Source organism: Heloderma suspectum, chromosome 1, assembly GCF_057233095.1.
Source record: "Heloderma suspectum isolate Gila_16-S chromosome 1, 16-S_ref, whole genome shotgun sequence".
In the NCBI taxonomy this organism is placed as follows: domain Eukaryota; kingdom Metazoa; phylum Chordata; class Lepidosauria; order Squamata; family Helodermatidae; genus Heloderma; species Heloderma suspectum.
Window position 1 is genome coordinate 412,384,691 of NC_139458.1, and position 24,566 is coordinate 412,409,256.

A 24,566-nucleotide genomic window follows, 5' to 3' on the forward strand; every position below is an offset into this window, starting at 1 on the left:
TCAGCCAGTTTCAATAAGTACAGCAATACCCAGCGTGGAGAAGACAACATTGTATCTTCCTTCCATATAATTGTTAAAGATGAGGAGCTTGCAGAAAAAAGCAGTGGAAACCCTAATGCAGCACTACCAACACCTTTGACTAAGCAGGGATTCAGACCTAGACTCTTAAGAGCTAAGCCCTTAAAGCCCTGGGCCTAGATGGACAAATCTCTCAGTTTCCATTTCTCTCACAGTCACACTTTTTAAATCTCAGGTCCTTTCCATCCCAAATATGAAGACTTTTTGCGAATGTCGGTATGTTCTTATGAAAAACAAACTGAAATGAAATTCTCACCGATCCCTAGAAGTTGAGAGCCACTAAATTCTGTGAGACTGCATCATCCCAAATACATTTGTTTGCAAATCTGAGGTGCCAGCTTTCCTTTCCTATAGATTTTTCATTATCTTGAATGGCCTACCGCAAAGACGTGCAGATGCTGTTGTTATGCAGGTGTGCTGGAATAATAGAAGGGGAGTAAGTGTTCATGGCAATGCTGCTGGAGAAATCACTCGGGCTGCTTTATATTTTTACAACACTGAGTTCATATATATATGTGTGTGTGTGTGTGTGTGTGCGCACATGCATGTGTATAGGGGTGCCTATATTTACTTTTTTAGGCATAGGGCTGGCAAGTATGCAGGCTGCTCTTCACTCATATGCCTCTGGGAGAAAGTGGATGAGTGACAATATCAGAGAGGAGGAGGGCTTGGTGGCTTGGCTGCCTTTGTCTCTGCGTGGCGGTGGGCTTGGACCAGCTTCAGTCCAATCCTAGTTGATGCTCAGAGGAGAGGGTAGTGAATAAGCAGGCGGCAGTGGTTTTCCCCCACTCCTTGGCCACAGGGAATAGGGCAGGCAACTGGGCAAGAATGAGGAAGAGAAAGACCAGAGGCCAGAGATTCCTCAAGTGTTGAGCCCCCTGCCAGGAGTGGACCTCTGCAGGCCCTTGACTATGCTGACCCCAACTCTGCCCAGCTTCTCTCTCTCTTCAAAACCCATCTCAACTGTGAAGTCTTTGGCCTACCCTTTGGTCTCTTCATCTCCTGTTGAAGCTGAAAGTACATGTTTAGGGGTCCCCAACCTTTCTGGGTCAGTGGGCATACTTGGGATTTTGAGAGAGTGTTGTGAGTGCTCTCACAACATGGCTGCCATGGAGGTGGGGTTTGCCCATTCATAAAATGGCTGCCATGGTGGGCATGGCCGGTCACAAAACGGATGAGACTAAAAGAATCGTAACTTGCCTAAGAACCTAAGTACAAGGCAGAGGTGGGCTTTGAGCTCCAGAACCCTTTGGAACCCAAATAAAGATGGCACGGGAGGGTAGCACTTTGCTTTGCAGCATACCAGTGTCTCAGTTAAAAAAGAAAAAGAAAAACATCTTAAGAAATAAAATAAAAATAATGAGGGGTGGGTAGCCTGGCAGGCAGCAAGAGAGATATCTGTGAGCCTATTGGTGCCCATGGGCATCACCTTGGAGGCTCCAAGTGTAGCTGAACTCATGCATATTTTCCCCCTGTTACCTTGTCTTCTTGCCCTTCTTCTGTGGTCTTTCCCCACTGTCCAAATTTATACTGTAATCTCCTTGGGGCAGGACCTTGTGTCTTACTCAGCAAAGCGCCATGCAAGTTCACAGTGCTGTATAAATATTAACAACAACTTTGAAAAAAACAAACACTTTAACCTTTGGGATAAATAGGGACAGATGTTTATGAAATAATAATGGAAATATACCTGGATATGGATTAATCCTTTCATTATAGTGACTGTAATTGTCACTCATGGGGAAAAAGGGGGAAAGTGCACATCATTTTCTTTGTTGAACTCAGCACGCCATATCTCTACAGATTAAAATGACAGCAAGGAACACTGTCATTTTCTAAATGAGAGCCATACCTTTTTGAGCTGAATATATAGTCACACTGGACGATTTTTTTTTTATTTGCTGTCTGATTACCGTTGCTATGGTGGATCATCCTTAGCCAGGTTTCCCAAGGTTTCATAAAGAAGCCATATGTACACCATATTTGGAGTTTGTTTCATATTTGTGTTTGTTGGTTTGTTTTAAGAAAAAAGAAGAGGAAGTAAATGATTTATCTATGTAGCAAAAGCGAAAGACTTTAAAAGTGAGCCCCATGTTTTGGGTTTTACTGAATCTGAAAAGTTTAGTTTTATTGTAGACCCCTCAAACTGAAAAGATTTAATACTTTTGCAGGTCCCTCAAGCAAAATGATCAGTATATGAAGTTCAAGGTCATTAATACCATATTTGGGTTATAAAAGTGGAAGGAACTTTGAAAAAGGAATTGAGGATTGTATACATTATATACAAATATCTTTCAACTTTTATGGAATAACTCCAGATAAATAAAGAGGGTCTTCTCTGCGAAGGCACTAAAACTGTGGAACACTCTCCCTATGGAATGTCTGCTTCATTCCTTCCTTGGTGGCCCTTGGGTTTCAGGCCAAGGAGAACCTTTTTTGTTGAGCTTTTGGGATATTTTGACTGCTGATTTGTGACAACTGCTTGCTGCAGTTTACTGCATCTGCTGTTGATCTTTGTTGCCTTTATAGACAGTATTTTAATTTTGTTTTTTTTATATGCATGTAAGCCTCCATGGAAGTTTTAACTGAAAGACAGTGAGTGAATGTTTTTAATAAAATAAATAAATGTAATAAACTTCAAATGAATAGATGAGAATATATATCTATATTTTATATCTAATATTATAAATATATTTAAAGCAATTTCATTTTATGATATTAAAACAGTTCAGCATAAATTGTGAATCTTGATTGAGACCTGTTGTATATCATCTACGTTATCACGTTCAACATTTTCCATTTGTTTGAATCAGTGCTTAAATTCTGAACAGCACAAATGTGCAAGGAGAGATATGTTTCAAACACTGCGAGATGGACATGCTGGCTAAAGACATTCCTAAAGGAAATGCACCCTGAGAATTCTAAATAAACAAATATTAAGGTAGACTAGAATTGGACCTCTATATTCAACCACAGAGGTTTCTTTGAGGTCCTTTGAAATTGCCAGTAATGCAGGTTTTAATGTAGCAGTTAAGAGCTTTTAAAGCCTAGGTTTGACAAACACACTTCCTTTTTAAGCTTAGATAGAATGCCCAGGATTGTGCTCTGAAATAGGTTTGTGGTTTTGTTCTTTGCTGCATGCGATCTGTATTTAGATGCAAAGTAATCTGCTTTCAGACATGGGGAAACACTTTTTTGTTTTGTTTATGTAACAGCTGGGTTGCACTTTATGCCAGTTCTAGTTCGTGAAGGCATCAGATCTGAACAGCAAAAGAGACATTGGAGCGATATCTTTATTGGAGCTCCTTGCATCCATCACTCAGCTGTAGTTGTGGCACAGAGATACTGCTCTCCATCAAAGGCATGCTGAGGCAGATAAGTCTACGTCTGAAGGTGTCTGAGCTCAGAGATTAAAGCAAGGAGGGTGCTGAATGCTGGAAATGTTTGGCCCTTGTGTTGGAATCTTCCCAGTGCTGAACTTCTTGCTCTGTCATCGGTGTGGCTTTTGCAAGCAAAACATGTGAAAACCCTAATGGGGAGAGATCAGTTCTGAACCAGGGGGCTAGGGCTCAGTGTGCTTTACCCCTTGTTTTGTTTGGACTCAGAACATTGGAATGGGTGAAAATGTGCTTTTGATGTGGCGCAGGATACTTTTCCTACAACGCCGGATAACTACGACAGGCAGCTACATATCTAGGGGTAGCAGGAAGGTCTTCCAGGAAAAAGGGTGTGGTGTGAAGGCAGCATTGAGACACAAACGTTCTCACTTTATTCATTTATCTGCGTCTTATATGTCATCTGAATACTTGCAAAGTAGGCCTCTATGACAGATGGGATTTGAGGCTGAGAGAAAGTGAACTTCCTATGGCTACCTGAAACAACAACAGAGTCTTATGGCATGTTAAAGACAGATTTCTAAGACATAAAGCTTTCATGGACTATTAAGTCCACTTTGTTAGATGCGTGAAGTGGCATCCTCCTTTAACAGGTGTGTGTGTGTGTGTGTGTGTGTGTGTGTGTTGCTGGATGGCTACGCCAGCAACATTGCTGCACCCCACCGGCCCTGCCCCAGACTCCATGGGGAGAACTCAAAGTTTGAAAAGGGGCACCTACGTGCATGCTGTAGGCATCCAATTTCATATGTTCAACTCTCTGAGCAGAGGTCTGGCGCAGGGTCATTGAGGTGTGGCGATGCTGGTGGCGGCGGGGCTGGTGGGTGCAGCCCCCTCCCACATTTGTTCTTCATGTAATGGAGAAGATCTGAAAAGACCTATGACCTGTCGTCTGGGTAAAGGTTAAACGCATACCAGATAAGCAGAGTAACAGTCCACAAGTTATCAGTAACTGGTGATCAGGATGGCCACCTAGTGAGTTCACGGCTGTGGTGAGAATTAAACCACAGACTTTGCTAGTTCACATTTTGAAGGCACGACTAATTCCTAGTTCTTACAAACAACAGATGAGGTGGCAAACATGAGTGTACATAGGGTGCCCATGTCTCCTTTTTTCCCCCCAGAGGACAGTCCTCTATTTGATGGGCTGCCAGAGGACCGTCTTCTGTTTGAAGGCATCATCTGTTTGAAGGGCTGTCCTGTCCTATTCTGTTTTAAAGATAAAGAACCCTAAGAACAGTTGCCCATCAACGGTAAGCCCCTGAACAGCAGACTGAGCAGGCAGGCACACAGCTCACCTGGTCACAGTCTCCCCCACTATGCCGAGATGTACTGTATTTTTATTTAAATTATAATAATTATTTCTAAATTAGCATGTATGCATATCAATTACCATATACAAACTCTATGCAAATCACTGTCCGCTTTTGTCCTCCTTTTTGGTTGATGTTTTTCCTCCTTTTGGTGATTCCTAAGTGGCCACCCTAGTGTATCACAGGAGTGTAAGTAAGGGCTCAGAAGATGGAATGCTCCCCCCTAACCCCCCCCCAAAAGATTTCTGCACATAAAAATCTAGCTGTGTTGGGACCAAAACATTGGAAGTTGGGGTGGGGAGGGTTCAACCTCCATTCCCAGGCCTGATCTGTCTTCCCTCCCTGTGCTCCTATCTAAAAGAAGAAGAAACCATATATGAAATGCAGTCATGGCTTACTGTTAACATGGTGTGCTTTTTGTGTTGGGTGTCAATGTCATACCCCCATTGTCTAGTTTTTGTTCATGGAGAAATCAGCATCAACATCTTATACTGACTTCACCCGCTTCCTCTTCCAGTATGCATGTGTGTGCAGAATAGTTCTTGGCATAATGATTAGCCTGGGCTCTAAAATCATAGTTGTTTGGGATGCTGCATCTTTGCTTTTTATTGTTTTAAAGGGAAACAATCCCTTTCCCATGAGTAAGCATAAGAATTCTTTTTTCTTTTCTGCTAATAGGAAAACGGATTTTTTTCTGACTGCAGTAGGTCAATTGCTGCCATAATTTTGGTACCACATCTCTCACAAAAAGGATTACAGAGATAAAATGCCACCTAGAATCAGCATCACCCCATGATAAGAAGCTGGCAGTTTTATGGACTGCTGGGCAGGCTACAGCGTTAGAAGAAAACCCTGAGGGTTGTGTTTGCTTCTTCTCAAACATGGGGAAACCTAGTTAACCCTGGGTTGGGAAAAAAGCCCTTTAAAAGTCAAAGTGCTCAGAAAGGAAGACAGTTACTAGGAGATGCCTGTCTCTTCATTCAGAAAGCTGTGCAGAAAATAAACTCACACCTATTAATTAATTAATTAATTTTATTTTAAAAAAGTATTTCTGAGTTCCATTTTGGCCCCAAAAGAGCTTCCAGGGCATCTTGCAATGTGAAATATTAAAACAACTTAGGGCACAATCCTATACATATTTAGACACAAAGAAGTCCTACAACTCCCAACATACCCACTTCTCAACTCTCAGGAATGCTGGGAGTGGTAGGACTTTTTTTCTGTCTAAAAAATGTGAGGCAGACACCTTGCTGAAGCTAAGCAAGTCTGGGTTGGGTCCGTGCTTGAAGGGGAGATCACCTGGGAACCATGTGTAGCCACTTTGAGTTCTACATTGGAAGAAAAGGGACTGTAATTTGCATAATTAAAGGGACTGTGATTTGCATACAATTTGCATATGCAAATTTTTATATATCAATGCAAATTTAGACATCATGGCTATACATTTAAAGAGACATGCGGTGCATCTCACCATAGTGGGGAATACTGTGACCAGGTGAGCTGTGTGTCTGCCTGTTCAGTCTGCTGTCCAGAAACATGCAGAAATTGAGCAACAGTCGAATGGTAGAATGTAAGAAGAGCTGTGCTGGATCAGACTAAGGGTCCATCTGGTTCAGCATTCTGTTCACACAGTGGCCAACCAGCTGTCCATGGGAAATCCACAAGGAGGGCACGAGTGCAACAGCACCCTCCTGCCCATGTGGAGAGATTTGGGGAGATTTGCGCAAGTTTTTTTTAGATTAGCACAATTTCCTAATTTGCACAACTTTCCTCTAGACACTAAAGCGGGGCTGATTTAGTCCATGAAGGAAATTTGTGCAAATCAAACTGGAAATCAGGACGAGACAAACGTGAGCATGTGTTCAACAATTATTGAATATTTTTGGCGGACATGTGCTTGCACTCAGTGCTTCAAACAGGGCATGCTTGCATGTTTTGTGAGCAAAAATGAATTTCTCATACATCTCTCATTCTGAGAGGATTTTGACAGCTGAAAGGGAGAGGGAGAGAGTTATGACAGTGGGAGGCTGAAGGAGGGAACTGGGCTGAAAGCTGAGGGAAATGGAATGTAGTATCCTTGTGTGTGTTGGTTTAATTATTTTACTTGACTGTAGAGGAACATGAACTGTTACTGTTACTTTATAAGAAAAATAAAATGCTGTTCTTTATCCATTGTGGCATACTGGAAGTCAATACCCACGTGAACTGGAGCTGGCAATTGATACAGGGCATAGTCTCAGGTCCCAGAGCATAGTCTGAAGGCACATGAGGCAGCCACCTTGCTGAAGCTAAGCAGGTCTGAGTCTGGTCAGTGCTTGGAGGGGAGACCACCTGGGAACCGCTTGTAGCCACCTTGAGTTCCATGACGGAAGAAAGGTGAGATATAAATATAATTAATAAATAAATAAAGGTGCAATACAGTTGCCCTGGAATTCCTGAGGGTACAGGGTAATGGAAGAGAAATACCTCAAGCAGAGGCAGCGGTCTGCTGATTTCATTGTTAGACCTCTCACTTCCACAGGCTGAAGTGTTGTATGTGGTGCCAGGGCTGGGATCAAATGTGTCATTGGAGGAACGAAATATTCAAGTCAGCCCTAAAAAATCATAATAGAGAGGAATCTGGTATTTCCTGATAATTTCAAAAAGGAGTTTGTACTTGGTAGTATCTGTGCATGAGCTAAAATACATAGACCCCCTTCTCAACTGCTGTCGGTTTACAGGTGCCAAGACTTTTTGTACGTCACGGTTATCCACCAACAGGATGGAGCTAGTATACATAAGTAACACATTAGCTATGAACAATGTATTCACATCCATGATGGCTGATGTTTTATGTCCTGAGCCGTTGGGTTTTCATTTGAGTGCAGCAACATGACATCCACATCCAAAATGGTGGAGCTGATGTGGCACTTGGATATGGAAGAGTTATCAGTCATGTGCAGTAGTGGTGAGCATGCTGGTCCTGTTCATCTTTCTAAGCCTCTTTGGGTCCATCTTTGGAGAAAAGCGGGATATAAGCTATTTAATCTAAAGTGTATGGTGCTCCCAATATGAAAATCATAATGTCGGGGGATTACTAGATGTAAATGCAATTAATGTGCACATTTAATAGCTATGTAAATTGCAGCTGTGGGGAGCAGCGTCAAAACTACATGAGGAGGGTAGAGAGGTGAAGTTTAACTCTGCTCTTTGCTTTTAAAGGGAAACCCCATTGGTGCCAATGGAAGCTTCCTTTGAAATGCGAACAGCACCTACTGAGAAGAAATACTGCTGGGACCATGGCAGGGAGAGAAAGAGTTAGATGATCCATCCTCCACCCCAAGGCCTCTCGGGCTTCCCCCCCAGCTGCTATTTATTGACCAAGAAGGGGGATGCTCTAATACCTGGCCACAGAGGCCCTAAAGCAAACTGGTGCCCTCCGAATATGTTGGGCTGCAACTGTCAAGTTGCTCATGGTGGCTGGGGATGATAGGAGTTGTAGCCCAGCACATCTGGAGGGCCCCTTGGGGCAGGCTTTCTTGAAGGATAGTCCTATTTGAGCAGTGATGGGGAATGTGCTGTCCTCCAGATGTTGTTGGACTGGAACTCCCATTAGCCATCATAGCCAATGGTGAGGGGTGATGGGCTTGCAGTCCAACAACATCTGGGAAGGCCACGCATTCCCCATCACTGCTCGAATAGGACTGTCCTTTCGGACATCTGCTCCAACTTGGTGTCCTCCAGATGTGTTGGACTACAACTTCCATCAGCCCCAAACACCATGACCACCCTGGGAGTTGTAGCCAACACATCTGGAGGGCACCAGGTTAGGGAAGGCTGCTTTAGGGCCTCTGTGACCAGGTTCCTGGGATTCTCCTAGCTTTCATAGAAGTCTGTTTGATATTACAAAGGACTCCGTTGTAGCAGCTACCCAGTCTTTATTCCTGTGTGAACAACCAACGTCTGAAAGAGACTCAAGAAACTAGTTTAAGCCTAGGTGAGATTTTGGAGGCATTTCAGAAGATTTTGATCGTTGGGATACAAGTCAGACTGAAATTCTGTTAAACTTCTGCCTGTCTGCGATAGCAGCCTGCTCCACAAGGTTGTACAAGAGAACGAGAAAAGAGGCTCTAAAGCCTCTTGCACGGTGTAAGTGCTATGCAAAGAATTACTAATTAAACGGACTTTCCATGGGAATTGAGGGCATTTGGAAGAGTGTGACTTTTGACTGCCTCAGCTGTGCAAAAAGGCAGTTGGGACATTCCTGTTCTAATCTTCTGCGAAGGCGGGGTGGGGTGTGTGTGGGGGAGAGAGCTTACTAAAATATTGCATTACAGAGACGGGTTGTTTGTTTCTTCGATTCAGCAAACAGCCTTGCTTGTAGTTGCAAAACAGTTCCGCAAAGAGGGTAGAGCAGCCTTCCTCAATCCGGCGCCCTCCACATGCTTTGGACTACAACTCACAGCCTTCCTGACCATTAGCCATGCTGTCTGGGGCTGATGGGAGATGTAGTCAAAAGCATCTGGAGAGCACCAGAGAAAGATGCTCATTAATTCTTTTGTATACATGAAATGGGGTGGCTTTTCTGACCCCTCTGACTCCACAAGTTCTGTAAAACAGTGGGGGGGGGGGATTATAGCACAATATATTAGTCACCTTGAAGAACAGAGAAAAACTTCCTCCCGTTCTGTTCTGAAAGGGAAATAATTTCGCTCGGCAGTCAAATTATGTGCAAACCACTTCTGGCTTACTTGGAGACTGTGGCTACTGTTAGGCAAATTAAGACTGAGACTATTGTTTCTTTATTAGCAACACTGACCAGTGAACAAACAAATTACCTACCACTAAGGATGGACGAAAGTCCCTTACCTGGTCCCGCAGCTTGCTTCGCGGTGGGGGGGAGGCGCTTCGGTTCTCCCCCCGAAGTTCTTGGCGGGGGGGAGGCGCCCCTCGCGGCCGAAATTCAGGCCGGGGGGGAGGTGCCCCATCCCTTGCTGCCGAAATTCAGGCCCGGGGGGAGCGTCCCGTCTCCCCGGCCGCAAAATAAAAAAAGTAAATTAAAAAAAACACAACACGTGATAGGCTATGTAACGATTTACGTAGCCTATCACGGCTAGATTTTCAAAGTCAGCCGTGATAGGCTATGTAAATCTTTACGTAGCCTATCATGGCTGACTTTGAAGAAAAAAAAAAGCGCGTACGCAAATGCGTTCCTTATTTGGGCAGGGGTAGTCTACGTAAAGATTTACGTAGACTATGGCGAAAATAAGGGCAACGCTATTTGCGTTGCCCTTATTTTCGCCGTAGTCTACGTAAATCTTTACGTAGACTACCCCTGCCCAAATAAGGAACGCATTTGCGTACGCGCTTTTTTTTTTCCAAAGTCAGCCGTGATAGGCTACGTAAAGATTTACGTAGCCTATCACACGGCTGACTTTGAAAATCTAGCCGTGATAGGCTTCATAAATCGTTACGTAGCCTATCACGTGTTTTTGTGTTTTTTTTTTACTTTACTTTGTAATGGTGGCGGTGGCGGCAGCCGGTCGGAAGACCGGCCGCCGCCCCCACCGAAACGCTGCTGGGACCCGCCGCCGAGAGGGATATTCGAAGGAGGTAAGTCCCATCCCGGGGGGGGGGGGTGGCGGAGAATTTCACCACCAATTTCGGGGGCCGAATGCGTTGGCATTCGGCCTCCCTGAGATTCGTGGAGAAATTCTCCGCCATCCCTACCTACCACAGAATTCTCAGGTTGAGGACTCCGAAGTGGGTATGAAACTGAAGAGGCTGTACCTGGCTCTGGCTAAAACTCAGAGCAGGAAAATGTTGGCTTTTGAGCATGTACTTATGGTCTTGGTTGGAAGCATTACTTCTTAGGCCACCCCACCACCCCTGCAACAGAGCTCTCTCAGCTGGATTGACCATGCTACTTCTGCCCCTGCAGAAGAGGGCCTTTTCTGCTGTGGCACCCCAGTTGTGGAATGAGCTCCTTAGAGAGGTTTGCCTGTCACCTACGTTGTACTCTTTCCAGTGCCAGGTGAAGACCTTTTTATTTTCCCAGGAATTTTAGCATTCTAGTCTTCTAGCTCTGCTGTTTTAAATTTGTTACTGTATTTTAAATCTCTGCATCGCTGCTGGTTTTTATGCTGGTTGTTCTTTTATTCTGTAGTTTTAATGCTTTTATATTTTATATTGTTTTTATACTGTATTAGTGGTTTTAATTGTTGTTAACTGCCCAAAGAGCTTCGGTTATTGGGTGGTATAGAAATGAAATAAATAAATAAATAAATACTTTTCCATTGAATCACTGCTAGTTAATAAAGGGGTGAGACAATAGGTGGGGAGGGGAGAGGCGAGGATCCACAGGCTCCTACAGTTTTTTTCATTGCCATCCCCACCCACCTCTGTTAAATCAGCTAGATAGGCTCAGAGGTCAGTCTAGCTGCATCAACACAACAAGAAGCATGGCTTGGGTGTTGGTTATGATGTCTTTGTCTGAAGTTGGTCAACCAAGAATCACTTTCACAAAACTTGGCCCTCCACACAGCTCAGCAGAAATACTCTTCAAAATGGTTTCTTGTGCTGGATTCCATTTTTTCCCCTCAAGAATCCAAAGCCTAGCACGATAGGACTGAAGTGAAGTTTTGGTTTTTGTACTGGCTCTGAGCTTCGCATTCTTTGGACCTTCTGACATAGTTTAAGTGGTAATTGCTACTAGTGAATCACATCTTGACAAATTGGAAAACCAGGCAGGTAAGGCTTTTCATGCTTAATAACAATACAGTACCATTTGGTCTTGTTTTCCATCTACAGAATGCTTAAGAAACTCCGTTAATTCTTCCTCCACCACCCTGCAGTCAAGCATGAAAATTATTGACTTAACAAATCCGCAGAGCAAAATGGCGGAAATGCTGAGGTTAGAATGACTGGAATTCTTGTCTGGAATGAAATGTGTACTTATCTTTTTCTCCTGTTGAGATAAGTAGGGTCTGTGTGCCTAAGTTTGGTTGGATCTTGCTCATTGGCAAGGAATCCTGCACACTATGCTCTGATCCTATGTAAGCTTACTGTACAGCTGAATCAAAATGTCTCCGAAGACATTTTTCTGAAAATGTCTGATTTTTTTCTTTTTCTCACACCCACCCAAAGAGCAGTCTGCAGAGTTTTCTCCATATGTACTCCTCCACTTTCCCTGGAACTACGCTAGGTCTGAGGGACTGGAGAATGAAAATTGACCACACCGCTTCAAGTGCAGCAGCAGCAGCAAAAACACAAAAACATAAAACCTTAGGAAACAAAGAAAGAAGCTGTGCTCCTGCCAGTGCTAGCAGTGAACCCCACTCCCAGTAAACTGTTGGAGAATTTCTACTCTTCTTGGACAAATCCACTGAAATGGTCCCCCACCCCACCCCAATGTCTCTGCCCACAAATAGGGTGGAAAATTTTGAGAGGTACACAGCTTTAGATTTTATTCAAAAGTAAATGCCATTGAGAGAAGTGGGACTTGCCACTTCCATACTTATAGAAATGTGATTGAAAATGGGATGGCAAAAAGCACCACGTGATCAGGAACAACAGTGAAATTTCATTTTCCTGTTGTCATCATTCATAAGCCTGGCACAGTGTCAGTGTGGTTTAATGGCTAGAGTGTTGGACTGGGAGTCAGGAGATCCAGGTTTTAGTCCCCACTCGGCCATGGAAGCTCACTGGGTGACTTTGGACCAGTCGCAGACTCAGCCCAACCTACCTCACAGGGTGGTTGTTGTGAGGATAAAATGGAGAGGAGGGGGATTGTGTACAGCGCCTTCGGCTCCCTAGGATGAAAGAAAGGTGGGATATAAATGTAATTAATAATCATCAGCATTTTTCTGGGTCTGACTACATTTTCTTGTACTGGAAGGAAACATTCTTTGAATACCAAGATTGTAGAATAAGTGCAACGTATCCATCAGTTGTCAGTGGGCGTCCATGTTGTTGTTTTGTGAGAATGACATAAAAATGATTAAATCACATGTGGCTAAAATATGCAGCATTTCAGGTTATGATTGATTTTCTATGTGTTTGTGTTGAACCATAACTTAACTGTAGACAGTCTAGTGAACCGCTGAACAGATTTCCAGCCCAGCACTTGGGAACTGATGCTTTCTAGATTTTTCCTAAAATACTCTTTTCCCACCTTCTTCCCCCAAAGCATGGGAGGGAAGGAAAGCATCTTTGGTTTATTACAGACTTCCAAAGAGAAAATAGAAATACAAAGTATAGGCACTCAGATTGCTAAAACAATTCTGCCGATAGGGCATGCTAGCCAGAGAGAAAAAATCAAAGCATACTTAATAGTGTGCTTCAAGTTCTAAGAGAGTGACTAATGCAGTCACTACAATACAAATATTTGCAGAAATGCATCCAGTCATCTTCTATCAGGTTGGATGAATCACAGGTCGGTATTAAAATTGCCGGGAGAATTATCAACAACCTCAGATATGCAGACAATACCACCCTAATGGCAGAAAGCGAAGAGGATCTCAAGAGCCTCTTGTTGAGGGTGAAAGTGGAGAGTACAAAAGCTGGTTTGAAACTCAACATTAAAAGAACTAAGATCATGGCATCTGGCCCCATCACTTCCTGGCATATAGAAGGGGAAGAAATGGAAGCAGTGACAGATTTTACTTTCTTGGGCTCCAAGATCACCGCAGACGGTGACTGTAGCCATGAAATTAAAAGACGCTTGCTCCTTGGGAGGAAAGCTATGGCCAACCTAGACAGCATAGTAAGAAGCAGAGACATCACCTTGCCAACAAAGGTCCGTCTAATCAAAGCTATGGTTTTCCCAGTAGTAACGTATGGCTGTGAGAGCTGGACTATAAGGAAGGCTGAGCGCCGAAGAACTGATGCTTTCGAACTGTGGTGCTGGGGAGGACTCTTACTTCCTGGACTGCAAGGAGGTCAGATCAGTCCATCCTAAAGGAAATCAACCCTGAGTGCTCATTGGAAGGACAGATACCGAAGCTGAAGCTCAAATATTTTGGTCAACTAATGCGAAGAGAAAACTCCCTGGAAAAGACCCTGATGCTGGGAAAGATTGAAGGCAAAAGGAGAAGGGGACGGCAGAGGATGAGATGGCTAGATAGCATTACCGATGCAATGAATATGGACTTGAGCACACTCTGGGAGAGAGCAGAGGACAGGAAGGCCTGACGTGCTATGGTCCATGGGGTCACAAAGAGTTGGACACGACTAAACAACTGAACAACAACAACAAATTGTACGTGGAGGCGTGAAGAAGGGAGGGGATGGATTGTTCACTTTAAAAAATAAAGCCAGGTTTCTCAATAAACTGAATTCTGGAGGCAGTACCACATTAGGTGTTCCTTTTTGCACTTCTATGGAATCGTGATATTCAAATAGTGATGAATATGGACCATGTGTGTTATGTAGGTCCGCCCATTCCGAATAGTGCTATCTATGCTCCCTGACAGAAGGAAAACCTCAGTGAGTGTCCTGTGTCACTTTTGTGGAGAGAGAGAGGAGAGAAAGAAGTCCCCCTTTTGTATTTTACATCCGTTTCACTTCGTGTCTTACTCATAACAAGAGCCAGCGGAAATATATTTGCAGTGGTGGAAGCTCATGTAAATACAGTAGTGTTTATGTGCAACTTTTGAGGTTATCCTGCCCTGCTTTTTTCTCCCCTCTTTAGTTACAGTGAACTCAGTTGGCTCCTATGGGACTGTCAGATAGGAAGAAGGTTCAGCCTGTTCTATATAACTAAACTTTGGGAGCTCTAAATGGACATGTGTGCCAGGCATCATGAGTCTTTGGGAAAGCGTTGACTTTTGAACTCAATAAAGAATGAAAAGAACGGAGGGGGCGCGGGATGACGGCTCTCTTAAAAGCTCAATATAGATTCTACTGCTACAATACTGGCTACAAGAAGTCAAGTTTCCCTTTCCATTTCACTCGGGCCTATTTTAGTTTGAGAGAGAGCATTGACTGTATTTTCTAGAATTTTCATTTCTAATAGTATTTCCAGTTGAAACACACCAAAATTAGGAGCTTTACATCACCATTGGTGGAGGGAGGGGATTCTAAGGTTGCCAGCATCAGAACAGGGACTGTAGCTGCTCCCCACTTAAGACCAGTTTTGATGTACAGGGATGTAACCAGTAGGGTCTCCCAAAGAAAGGATGTACCCCAAGGATAGGTTGTCCATGTATGAATTGCCCAAAAGCAGGAAATGTATCACCCAAAAAGAGGACAAGAGGGAGTAGCAATTTGCACATCCTAATTTATATGTGTATATTTGCAAATTTAAAAATAATTATTAGTGTGAATTAGTGTAACCAGGTGACCATGGTGCCTACTCAGTCTCCTGTCCAGGTGCTAACTGTTGATGGTCAACTTCAAGGCCCAGCTCTCCCCTCTCATGGTTCTTTTGTCTTTAAACCAGACTTGGACTGGGCATTTCTTCAAACCGAGAATGCCTTCAAATAGCAGACTGTCATCTGTAAAGTAGGATACTGACCACCCTAAAAAAATGGGAGCAGGGACATAATTATTCATGGTGTGGAGAAAGCAGAGAGAGAAAAGTAATACTATAACCCAGGGTCATCCTATGAAGCTGACTGGTGGGGGATTCAAGACTGATAAAGGGAAGTACCTCTTCACACAGTGCATAGTTAAACTATGGGATTCACTACCACAAGGTGCTATGATGTTTCTTCTGTTTCCCCCAGGAACTGGAATTCTAAGGCATGGAGGTGTTATATAGTTATCATGACTAATAGCTATTGATAGCCTTATATCTTTTAAACTATACAAGATTTTGCATTAAGTCTTTATAATGATTTCCGCAGAAGCTGACTTAAAAGTAATTCATTATAATATCATGCAGATGCTTCAAAAGTATTTCTCAAGAAATATCAAGATATCATGAATCCTTTTTTATGATATCATGAATCCCTTTTTATGATAATCGTTTAGGACACAATCCAGCCAATGTTGTTGAGTATGTTTAAGTCCCAGTGATTTCAATGGGAAAATTGAAGAGAAGATCAGATCAGTCTTTGAAATTAATGGGATTGTAACTTAACTCTGATTTAAAACAAACAAACAATGGAAGTACTGCTTATTTATTTGCCAGCAAGATTTTCCCATGCTCAGTGAATATTGAAAGATTTATTTATGAACATTTAATATGTCTCTATCACAGAACAATTTCTGGGTAGGAGTGGAGTAACAGTCTCACAAAGAACATTTTCATTCTCTTCCATAGCTATGTATTTCTAAGACTTTTTGTCATGAATGAAGTGGTTACAAGGATAGCTTCCCATAATTAGGGATGGCAGAGAATTCTGCCACGGATCTCGGTGAGGCTCATTGCCAGTGCATTCGGCCCCCCAAACTCCGTGGCGGAATGGCCTGCCACCCACTGCCCCCCTGTGGATCCCCCCCGGGACGAGGCTTACCTGGGGCGGATCTTCCGGGTGGCGGCGGCAGCGGCTTCGGCAGCGGCAGCGGCCAGTCTTCCGACTGGCCGCCGCCGCTGCTATTTCCAGTGTTAAAAAAAAGAAGAAGATGTGATAAGCTATGTAAATCTTTACCTAGCCTATCACATCTGACTTTAAAAAAAAACAACGCGCTTACGCAAATCCGCTACGCTATTTGCGTTCCCCTTATTTTCACTGTCTTAGTCTACGTAAATATTTACGTAGACTAAGACGGGCCAAAATAAGGAATGCAAACGGCAGCGGCCATAGCCGCCGCCATTTGCATACGCGCGGTTTTTTTTTTTTTAAGTCAGACGTGATAGGCTACGTAAAGATTTACGTAGCCTATCACGGCTGAGTACAGGGACGCAAATGGCAGCGGCTATGGCCGCTGCCATTTGTGTCCCTGCTAGCCAGAGGCCAGATGTCCGGCTGCTGGTGGAGCCGGCCGGCGGCTCCGCGGAATCCCTGCAGAGCGGATCCGGCCAGCCAGGATTCTGGGGGGGAGGGACGGAGCGCCTCCCCCCCCCTCAGCAGAACCCCGCGGAGCCAGGTAAGGCCAATTTCGTACATCCCTACCCATAATAATGAAATTCAGACAGTGTTGTGAACCAATCATAGAATCGGAAACAGCCTATAAGACCATCGAGTCCAACCCCCTGCTCAGTGCAGGAATCTAAGTCAAAGCATCTCTGACAGATGGCTGTCCAGCTTCATCTTGAATGCCTCCAGTGTGGGAGAGCCCACCATCTCCCTACGTTATTGGTTCCATTGTTGTGTTGCTGTAACAGTCAGGAAGCTTTTCCTGATGTTTAGCCGGAATCTGGCTTCCTGTAACTTGAGCCCATTATTCCGTGTCCTGCACTCTGGGATGATTGAGAAGAGAGCCTGGCCTTTCTCTCTGTGACAGCCTTTCAAGTCCTTGAAGAGTGCTATCCTATCTCCCCCAGTCTTCTCTTCTCAAGGTAAACATGCCCAGTTCTTTCAGTCTGTCTTCATTGGGCTTTGTTTCCAGTCCCCTGATCATCTTTGTTGCCCTCCTCTGAACCCTCTCCAGCTTGTCTGCATCCTTCTTAAAGTGTGGTGCCCAGAACTGGACACAGTACTCCAGATGAGGCCTCAGCAGTGCTGAGTAGAGGGGAACTAGTACTTCCTGGGATTTGGAAGCTATACTTCTATTAATGCAGCTCAAAATACCATTTGCCTTTTTTGCAGCCACATCACATTGTTGGCTTATATTCAGCTTGTGATCGACAACAAGCTGACGCCATCCCTGACACCATCCCTTCCACTCTCTGCTACCTCCCTGTATTCTTCCTTTGTAGCTTGGCCTTCCTTCCATTTCCTATATGTGTGCTGCTTTTTTGTTTTCAGGTCATCTCTAAGCTTTTTGTGAAGCCACATTGGCTTCTTCTGGTATCTTCCGCCTTTTTTCTTTTTGGAATTGTTTGTAATTGTGCCTTGAGAATTTCCTTTTTTAAAAACTCACACCCATCTTGGACTCCTTTTCTCATTAGAGTCGCTTGCCATGGGACCTTACTTATCATTGTTCTGAGTTTATTAAAATTGGCTTTCCTAAAATCCAGGGGACGCTTTTGGCTACACTAGGTTTTTGCTTCCTTCAGAACCAAGAACTCAAGTATAACATGGTCACTTCCCCCCAGAGTTCCTGTAACTGCTTCTTTCTCCACTAAGTCATCTCTGTTGGTTAGGATCAAGTGAAGGGATACCTGTCAATGGGCTTTATGAGTGTAGGCACCCCTTCAGTCATGTCTCTAATCCATCCTCCTGAGAGACAGCATACCTGCGAGTCTATCAGTCTTCGCGACATACTTGGGTTTCGATCCCATGCAGCAAGGAGTCGCCCACTATTACTACAGTCAGTCACAATATTTTGATTTCATATGTATCCAAGCAATTAATATACGTAATAAATGGTCTGTTTTTCTGTAGTATTTTATTTATATCTTTCCTTCCTTCCAAACTGGAATTCAAGGCAGTGTAAAAACGTTCCCAGGCAATATCCTGTTCAGACACTGAAAAGACAGACTTGCTTAACTTTATCATGGTCGCTGCATCCAGCTCTCGCTCACTCTGGAAAAATCCCATATCTTGAGACTGTTTAAGGTGTGATAGGGATGTACGAGAAATTAATTTCAGTTTTTGATCAGGATTTACCCCGTTTGTACCTTTTGAACCGAACGCAGGCTTGAATGCAGTCTGCAGTTAAAGTCCGTACATTTCCAAACTTGCATTGTGATTTGGGGAACAAAAAAAAAGCGTTTGGCAGCATGCGTCCATTTGAAAAATGCACATGAAAAATGCACACAAGTGACCCATACATTTGGAAAAATGTGCATGAAAATATAGATGGATTTTCACATGAAAAGAAAAAAAACAAAGCTCACAGTTGATACAGACTCAAGTCAGAACGAGTTTCAAGATGGAATTCAGAAAACTTTGGTGTGCTCACATTTTGCTGATTCAGACATCCTTAAGATATGAAATCTAACAGAGTGACTCCTGTATGACCCTCCCCATTCCTTTACATGAGGGATGGGGAACCTCAGGCCCGGAGGCCAAATTTGGCTGTCTGGCATTCCCTGGAAGGCCATGCCCCTGTCCCCCAACCGCTGATTGTTGGTGGTTTCCCAGCTTTTGTGCACATCTCTCCCCCCTCCCCATTCTCAAAACCACTGGAATGTGGCCCCTAAGAACTCCTCTAAAATTGAATGGCCCTCAGGCTGAAAGAGGCCCTCCCATCCCTGCTTTACATCATCTGCTGAGGCTTTGTTTTATCTATTACCTACCATTCTGGAGTTTAGTCTGTTGGGGCAGGGCCTTTTTGGTGATATGTTCCCCAAGAAGACTCACCTAGCTGCTGCATTATTTACATTCCATTAACCGGAGGATAACACTTTTTACTAAGGCTTTAAAAATCTGCCCATCCTGCTCCATTGTTTTTTCTTGTATGTTTATACCAGCATTTTATGTTTTGTAGATTGATTGTGCATGTGAATAATTTATGTTCTGTGCCATCGAGAAGATTTTTTATTCAAGGGGCAACAAATAAATATGTGTTGAAATAAAGAGGCATATGAATGAAGTCAATTATTTGTCCTTTTCTGAGCAAAAGCTGCTAGAATTTTCCTATATTTTGTAGTCCTCAAATTGAAGAAGGCTATCTCCTTGGGTACACCTGCAATGTAGAGTTATTCCCACTGTTTAATTTCAGCCAATAATTAAAAGGTAGTGTATTTTCTCCTGGGCGTCAGGGTGTGTGTTTTTAACTACTCGTATAAAATGGAACTTGCCTTACAGAGTTTTCTCTAGTCTCATTCACCTAGTGGAGGAATATTAATTCCACAGAAATCTGAACATCTTTGAATTTGCATCTGCATGACCATGACAGATCCGTTGATTCCATTTTCCTCCCAGAAGCCATAAAAAGGTTTATCTTGCATCGAGTTTTATGAGCCATAAAAGGTTTATCTTGCATCATGAGGATGTTAGTAGATGTTAGTATAAGACGAAAATAAGGTCTTAGTGCATGCTAAGCTTGCCTATCTACCATAGGCCTGAGAGAAGTACACAGTCAACTTCTATAAAGCTTCCCTGCCTGGGGGTGCAATTCATACTTGCAACCAGGGAAAATGCTATTTATAAGTCTCTGAATTGGGCCCACAGTTACATTTAACATATATAGAGTGAACACAGCAGAAACAGTCATAGTAAATGTCAGCTCCTACCTTTCTCCACATTATTCAGATATTACCTGTTATTAAAGAGTTTTACATAAGAGAGCTAGATTTGATTTATTAAATATACTTCTCATGATGCATCTATTTTGCATGGATGTGTTGATTAAATGACAATGCAAATGTTTGTGCAATGACATCAAGATTCCTCCTTGTGTGGTGTCTTCATCAATGTACATATGCACTCCTGTGCTTAGCTAACCTGTCAGGTGCGGGGAGAGAGAGAAACTGTAAAATGCACATATGCAGCAGTCTGTCTGGAAATCAGGTATGGGGGCTGGGGGAGAGATGGATCACTTGATCTCTGGTGCTGCTCTGCAAACAAGATCTTGTTTGCTGTGCAGACAGTCTTGTTTTCATGTCTGAAAAGAGAAAACATAAACACCCAGTATTTTCATTCACATATATATGAGCTACATCAGAACTATATATGATATCTTTCACTTATGGATAGACAAGAGTCAATGGATGATGTCGTTGTGTAATTTGGGAACCTTTAATCCAGGCAGAAATTTGAATGGGGATCTAACATCCCTAGCTAATCCACAGGATGCAGTCATCCACTTGGGCTGATCTTCCCATGGACTTACCCAAGGATTGTATGCTTGAGGGAGTTATTTTGGATTCTTAGAACTGAGCTGGGAAAGAGGAAGGCAGAGGAACAATTCACCTACCATCTCCCATCTCCCCATCTGCTAGACCAGGTTTGGGGAACCTGTGGACCTCCAGATGTAGCTGGACTGCAACTCCCATCAGCCCCAGCCAGCATGACCATTGGTAAGACATGATGGGAGTTGTAGTCCAACATCATCTGGAGGGGCACAGGTTCCCCACCCATGTTGTAGACTAGCCTTCCCAAGCCGGATTTCCTCCAGATGTGTTGGACTGCAACTCCCATAATCCCCAGCCAGCATGGCCATGCTGGCTGGGGATTATGGGAGTTGCAGTCCAACACATCTGGAGGAAATCAGGCTGGGGAAGGCTGCCCGAGAGTGGATGTGGTTCAGCAAGAGAATCAGACTTAACAGGGCCTGCCCAAGACATTTTGCTGCCTGAGGTGAAGGACAAGATGGCAACCCCCACGCCACCCCTTCCATGTATAACAGCCAGCTAGGCTGGCAGTTGAATTTTACTTCAGCCCTGGAGACAGGGCAGTGTCCTCCACTGCACCTGAGGGCAGTAGGCTAGTGTAGGTGATGTAGAGCAGGCCATGTAGCACACACAGTGTTGTCCTTCAGCACCTTCTTGCTGCTCCCTGGCTCTCAGCTTCTGCCACCTGAAGCAGCTGCCTCACTCTGCCTAATTGTAGGGCCGGCGCACTGAATTGAGTTTCTTTATTCTGAACACTTTTCTCAAGGAGATCAGTTCCTGTTGCATGTCAAGCTACTGAAATATTGCAGCTTGAGGCAAACCTTATAATAAAAAGCAGGGTGTGTGCTGAAGGTCAAATTATATAACAGAATTGTTCATTGTCTCATGCATTTATGAATGAAAACCAGTTGTTATTTGTGGTGATTTATCTGTTTATTTCTGTATATAATTTATATTCCCCACCTTCAGCATAGATGTATGTTTCTAGTAGGGTGGCTAGGTGTCCTGTTCTACAGAGGATAGTTTCTTATTTTGGTGAGCTGGCAGAGGACAGTCCTCTATTTGAAGATGTCCTCGGTTTGATGAACTGTCTGGGCCAAATCTGGTTCAAAGTCAAAGAACCAGAAGGAGGGAGAGTTGGTCCATCAATAGTTAGCATCTGGACATAGCAGACTGAGACACAGGTCACCTAGTCAGTCTTTTCCACTCCGGTGAGATATTGTATTTCTATTCCAATTATAGATATTATTTATAAATGTGCATCTATACAAGCAAATTTCATATGGAAATGTAATGCAAATTGGTATCCTCTTTTGTCCCCTTTCTCGGTGATGCATTTCCTCTTTTTTGGCGATGCATAAGTGGTCATGCTATTCTAGAGCAGCTAACAGTATAGATAAAATACCGTGTAAGGTATAACAAAAAGCACAAATACGAAAACAATGGAAACAGCAAGTGTGCATTCAGATAACCATAAAAAAGATGAGGAACCACCATTGAAAAGTCTCTCTCTCTTTCTCGTAGCCACCCACAGTACTTCCACTGGCATCAGACCCAGAGAAACGCCCCAAATGACAATCTCAGTGGACAGGTGGATTGATAGGAGAGAAGGAGGTCCAGCAAATATCTGAGCCCTAAGTCATATAAAGCTTTAAAGATCAAAAGCAGCACTTTGTATTGAGCTTGCAAACATATTGGGAGCCAAAGAAGTTGTTTCAATACAGCTTCAGTTGATACGATCTGGTTGCCCAGTTCCTGTTAGCAGCCTAGCTGCTGTGTTCTGGACTAGCTGCAGTTTCCAAACAGACTTCAAAGGCACCCCCATGTTATTCTGCATTACAGTACAGTAAACCAGCCTAGAAGGTGCAAGGCTTGGACAACTGTGGCCAATCGTCTCAGTCCAGGAGGGGATCTTCTATGTTTTCTCTTTTCAGAAAAGGAGTAATTAAAAAAGGAAGGAAGGAAAGGAAAGGAGAAGAAAGCTTTCAGATAGTCTCGTCTCCTGTTTTTCACTAGTTTAAAATCCAAAGTGCTTGTGTTATCACATGCTGTGCCTTTTTTGTTTGATTTGGACAAAACAAACACATGCACAAAGTCTATGCCAGCCTTCAACTTGGTGCCCCCAGATGTGTTTGGACTACAACTCCCCCAGTACACATGCTGACTGTGGATGATGGGGGTTGTAGTCTAAACACATCTTGAGGGTGCCAGGTTGGGGAAAGCTGGTCAGTACAATATTGTTAAAAATACACGAACTTCCAGAAATGTGAGGAAGCACGAAATACTTTAGTGTGCATCCAGTTGCCATCATGTGCTGCTCAGAGAACATTTAGAACAATATATTCTGAAAATGTGACTTAAGAGCTTTAATTGGCCTTGATTTGTCTGTGTTAATGGACAGAGCAAGTGCTGGAGCAGCTGTAAAACAAATTTGTTGTCCCTTTTGTCTGCTGTGCTAGATAATGAAATAAAAAGCTAAATTATTTCCAATTAAAAGTAATTTGCAGACGAGCAGTGGTAAAAATACAAGAGCAGAGCTTCCCATTTAGCAATTGAAATGGATAATCTCCTCTGAGTGCTTGTAGCTTTCTCTTGTCCTCCCTCTCTCTCTCTCTCTTCCTTTTTTAAATCAAGGCCATTTTTCCAGCGTGACTTCGGTGCAGTAAAACATTGTCCGCGCATATATATATATATATATATATATATATATATATATATATATAAAAAAAATCCCAGAGCAAACTTCCTGCATTTCTGATCTATTCTTAGCCTTTTGTTACCATATCTTTTCCACCACGAGTTTGCATTGTCAAAGGGTGCGGCCCATCTGAGGTAATGAAATTAGAAAGTCGTAATTAGTCTTAAAACATCATTAAGTCTAACTTGGGGCACGTGCAAGTTAATGATGTACAGGGCAAGGTTTTTCCCCCCCTCCTGTTGTGACCAGGAAAGAGTGCTTTACTGCAAGAAGAACTTCTTCTCTGAGATACTCTGGTGTGTGTGTGTGTGTGTGTGTGTGTGTGTCCCTTCATCAGTGGACTCATCAGTTCATTAATAAAAGAAAACTTAACTGCTTCATTAAGAAAAAATGCTCTGTTTTAATTGGAGCTATAAGTACATTCCATTTGTACTCCCTGGGACTGTTTTGAGCTTGTGTAATTTGGCAGCTACTGTCCTGTGCTTGCCAGTTCCCAAATGTCAAGGACAGTTAGTGTTGCATTTTATTGTGATCTGCCGAGGAAGAAGCTGGAGAAGGGTTGTCCTTTGCTACTTTCCCAGCTACTGTAGTTTTTCCCAGTTGTACCCAGAGGTGTCCATCAGGATATCACACAAACATCCAATCCTGTTACACTGCAGACAGATCCAGTGGATGTTAATAGGAGCAGCCTAGAACAAATAGCACCTCTCCCAGTGGTGCCCATGCATGAACCCGGTTACTCCGTAGGCGCAAATGGCTGCTATTCACTCCTATGGGTGGGATAAATAAATCCACATTCCTCCCATGACAACTTGCCTTGGCAAGCTTAAGATGAGTTTCAGACACCTTACTGGGTGTTCTGTCATCATTAGCACCCCAGTTGTGGAATTCCCTCAGGGCCAGCATCAAGGGTAGGCATGGTTAGGCACCTGCTGAGGGTCCACACACTGACAGGAATCCCCTGGACTTGCTCATCTTCTTCAACACTGCAACCCTAAGTTATTATAATAAATTTTGTCTTGGAAAGCTCTTTAATATTTATTGATGTAAATGTTCTCTTAAAGGTGCAATCTTATGGCCTCTAGTCAGCGGGTAGACGGCCATAGGATAGGTCGGCTCCTGGGAACCGACCCCCACCCCCCCCATGCTGCCTTGTACGCAGCGTGGATTGGCAGCGAAAATGGAGCGTTCCTGGGAGCGGGGCGGGGGGAGGAAGTGCCTTTCTGACACTTCCTATGTGTTGTCCGGCATCTGCCCCACCCCCCGCTCCGACTTCC

General features: G+C 43.5%; 1 protein-coding gene across 6 annotated transcripts in view; it reads left to right on the forward strand.

Annotated features, from left to right (window-relative positions):
* EPAS1 (endothelial PAS domain protein 1) overlaps positions 1 to 24,566 on the forward strand; it is a 202,220-nt gene that overhangs the window by 39,600 nt on the left and 138,054 nt on the right. For 2 of the 6 annotated variants that reach the window (XM_084828985.1, XM_084828986.1), the window contains one exon: positions 11,573 to 11,675. The exons of 2 other annotated variants lie outside the window; for them this stretch is intronic. In XM_084828985.1, the coding sequence (XP_084685111.1) occupies positions 11,623 to 11,675 (53 nt within the window). In that variant the 5' untranslated portion in view covers positions 11,573 to 11,622. Of the gene's footprint in view, positions 1 to 10,163; positions 11,676 to 24,566 lie in introns of those variants that run through there. 2 more of the 6 variants (XM_084828984.1, XM_084828987.1) reach the window with 2 other exon arrangements.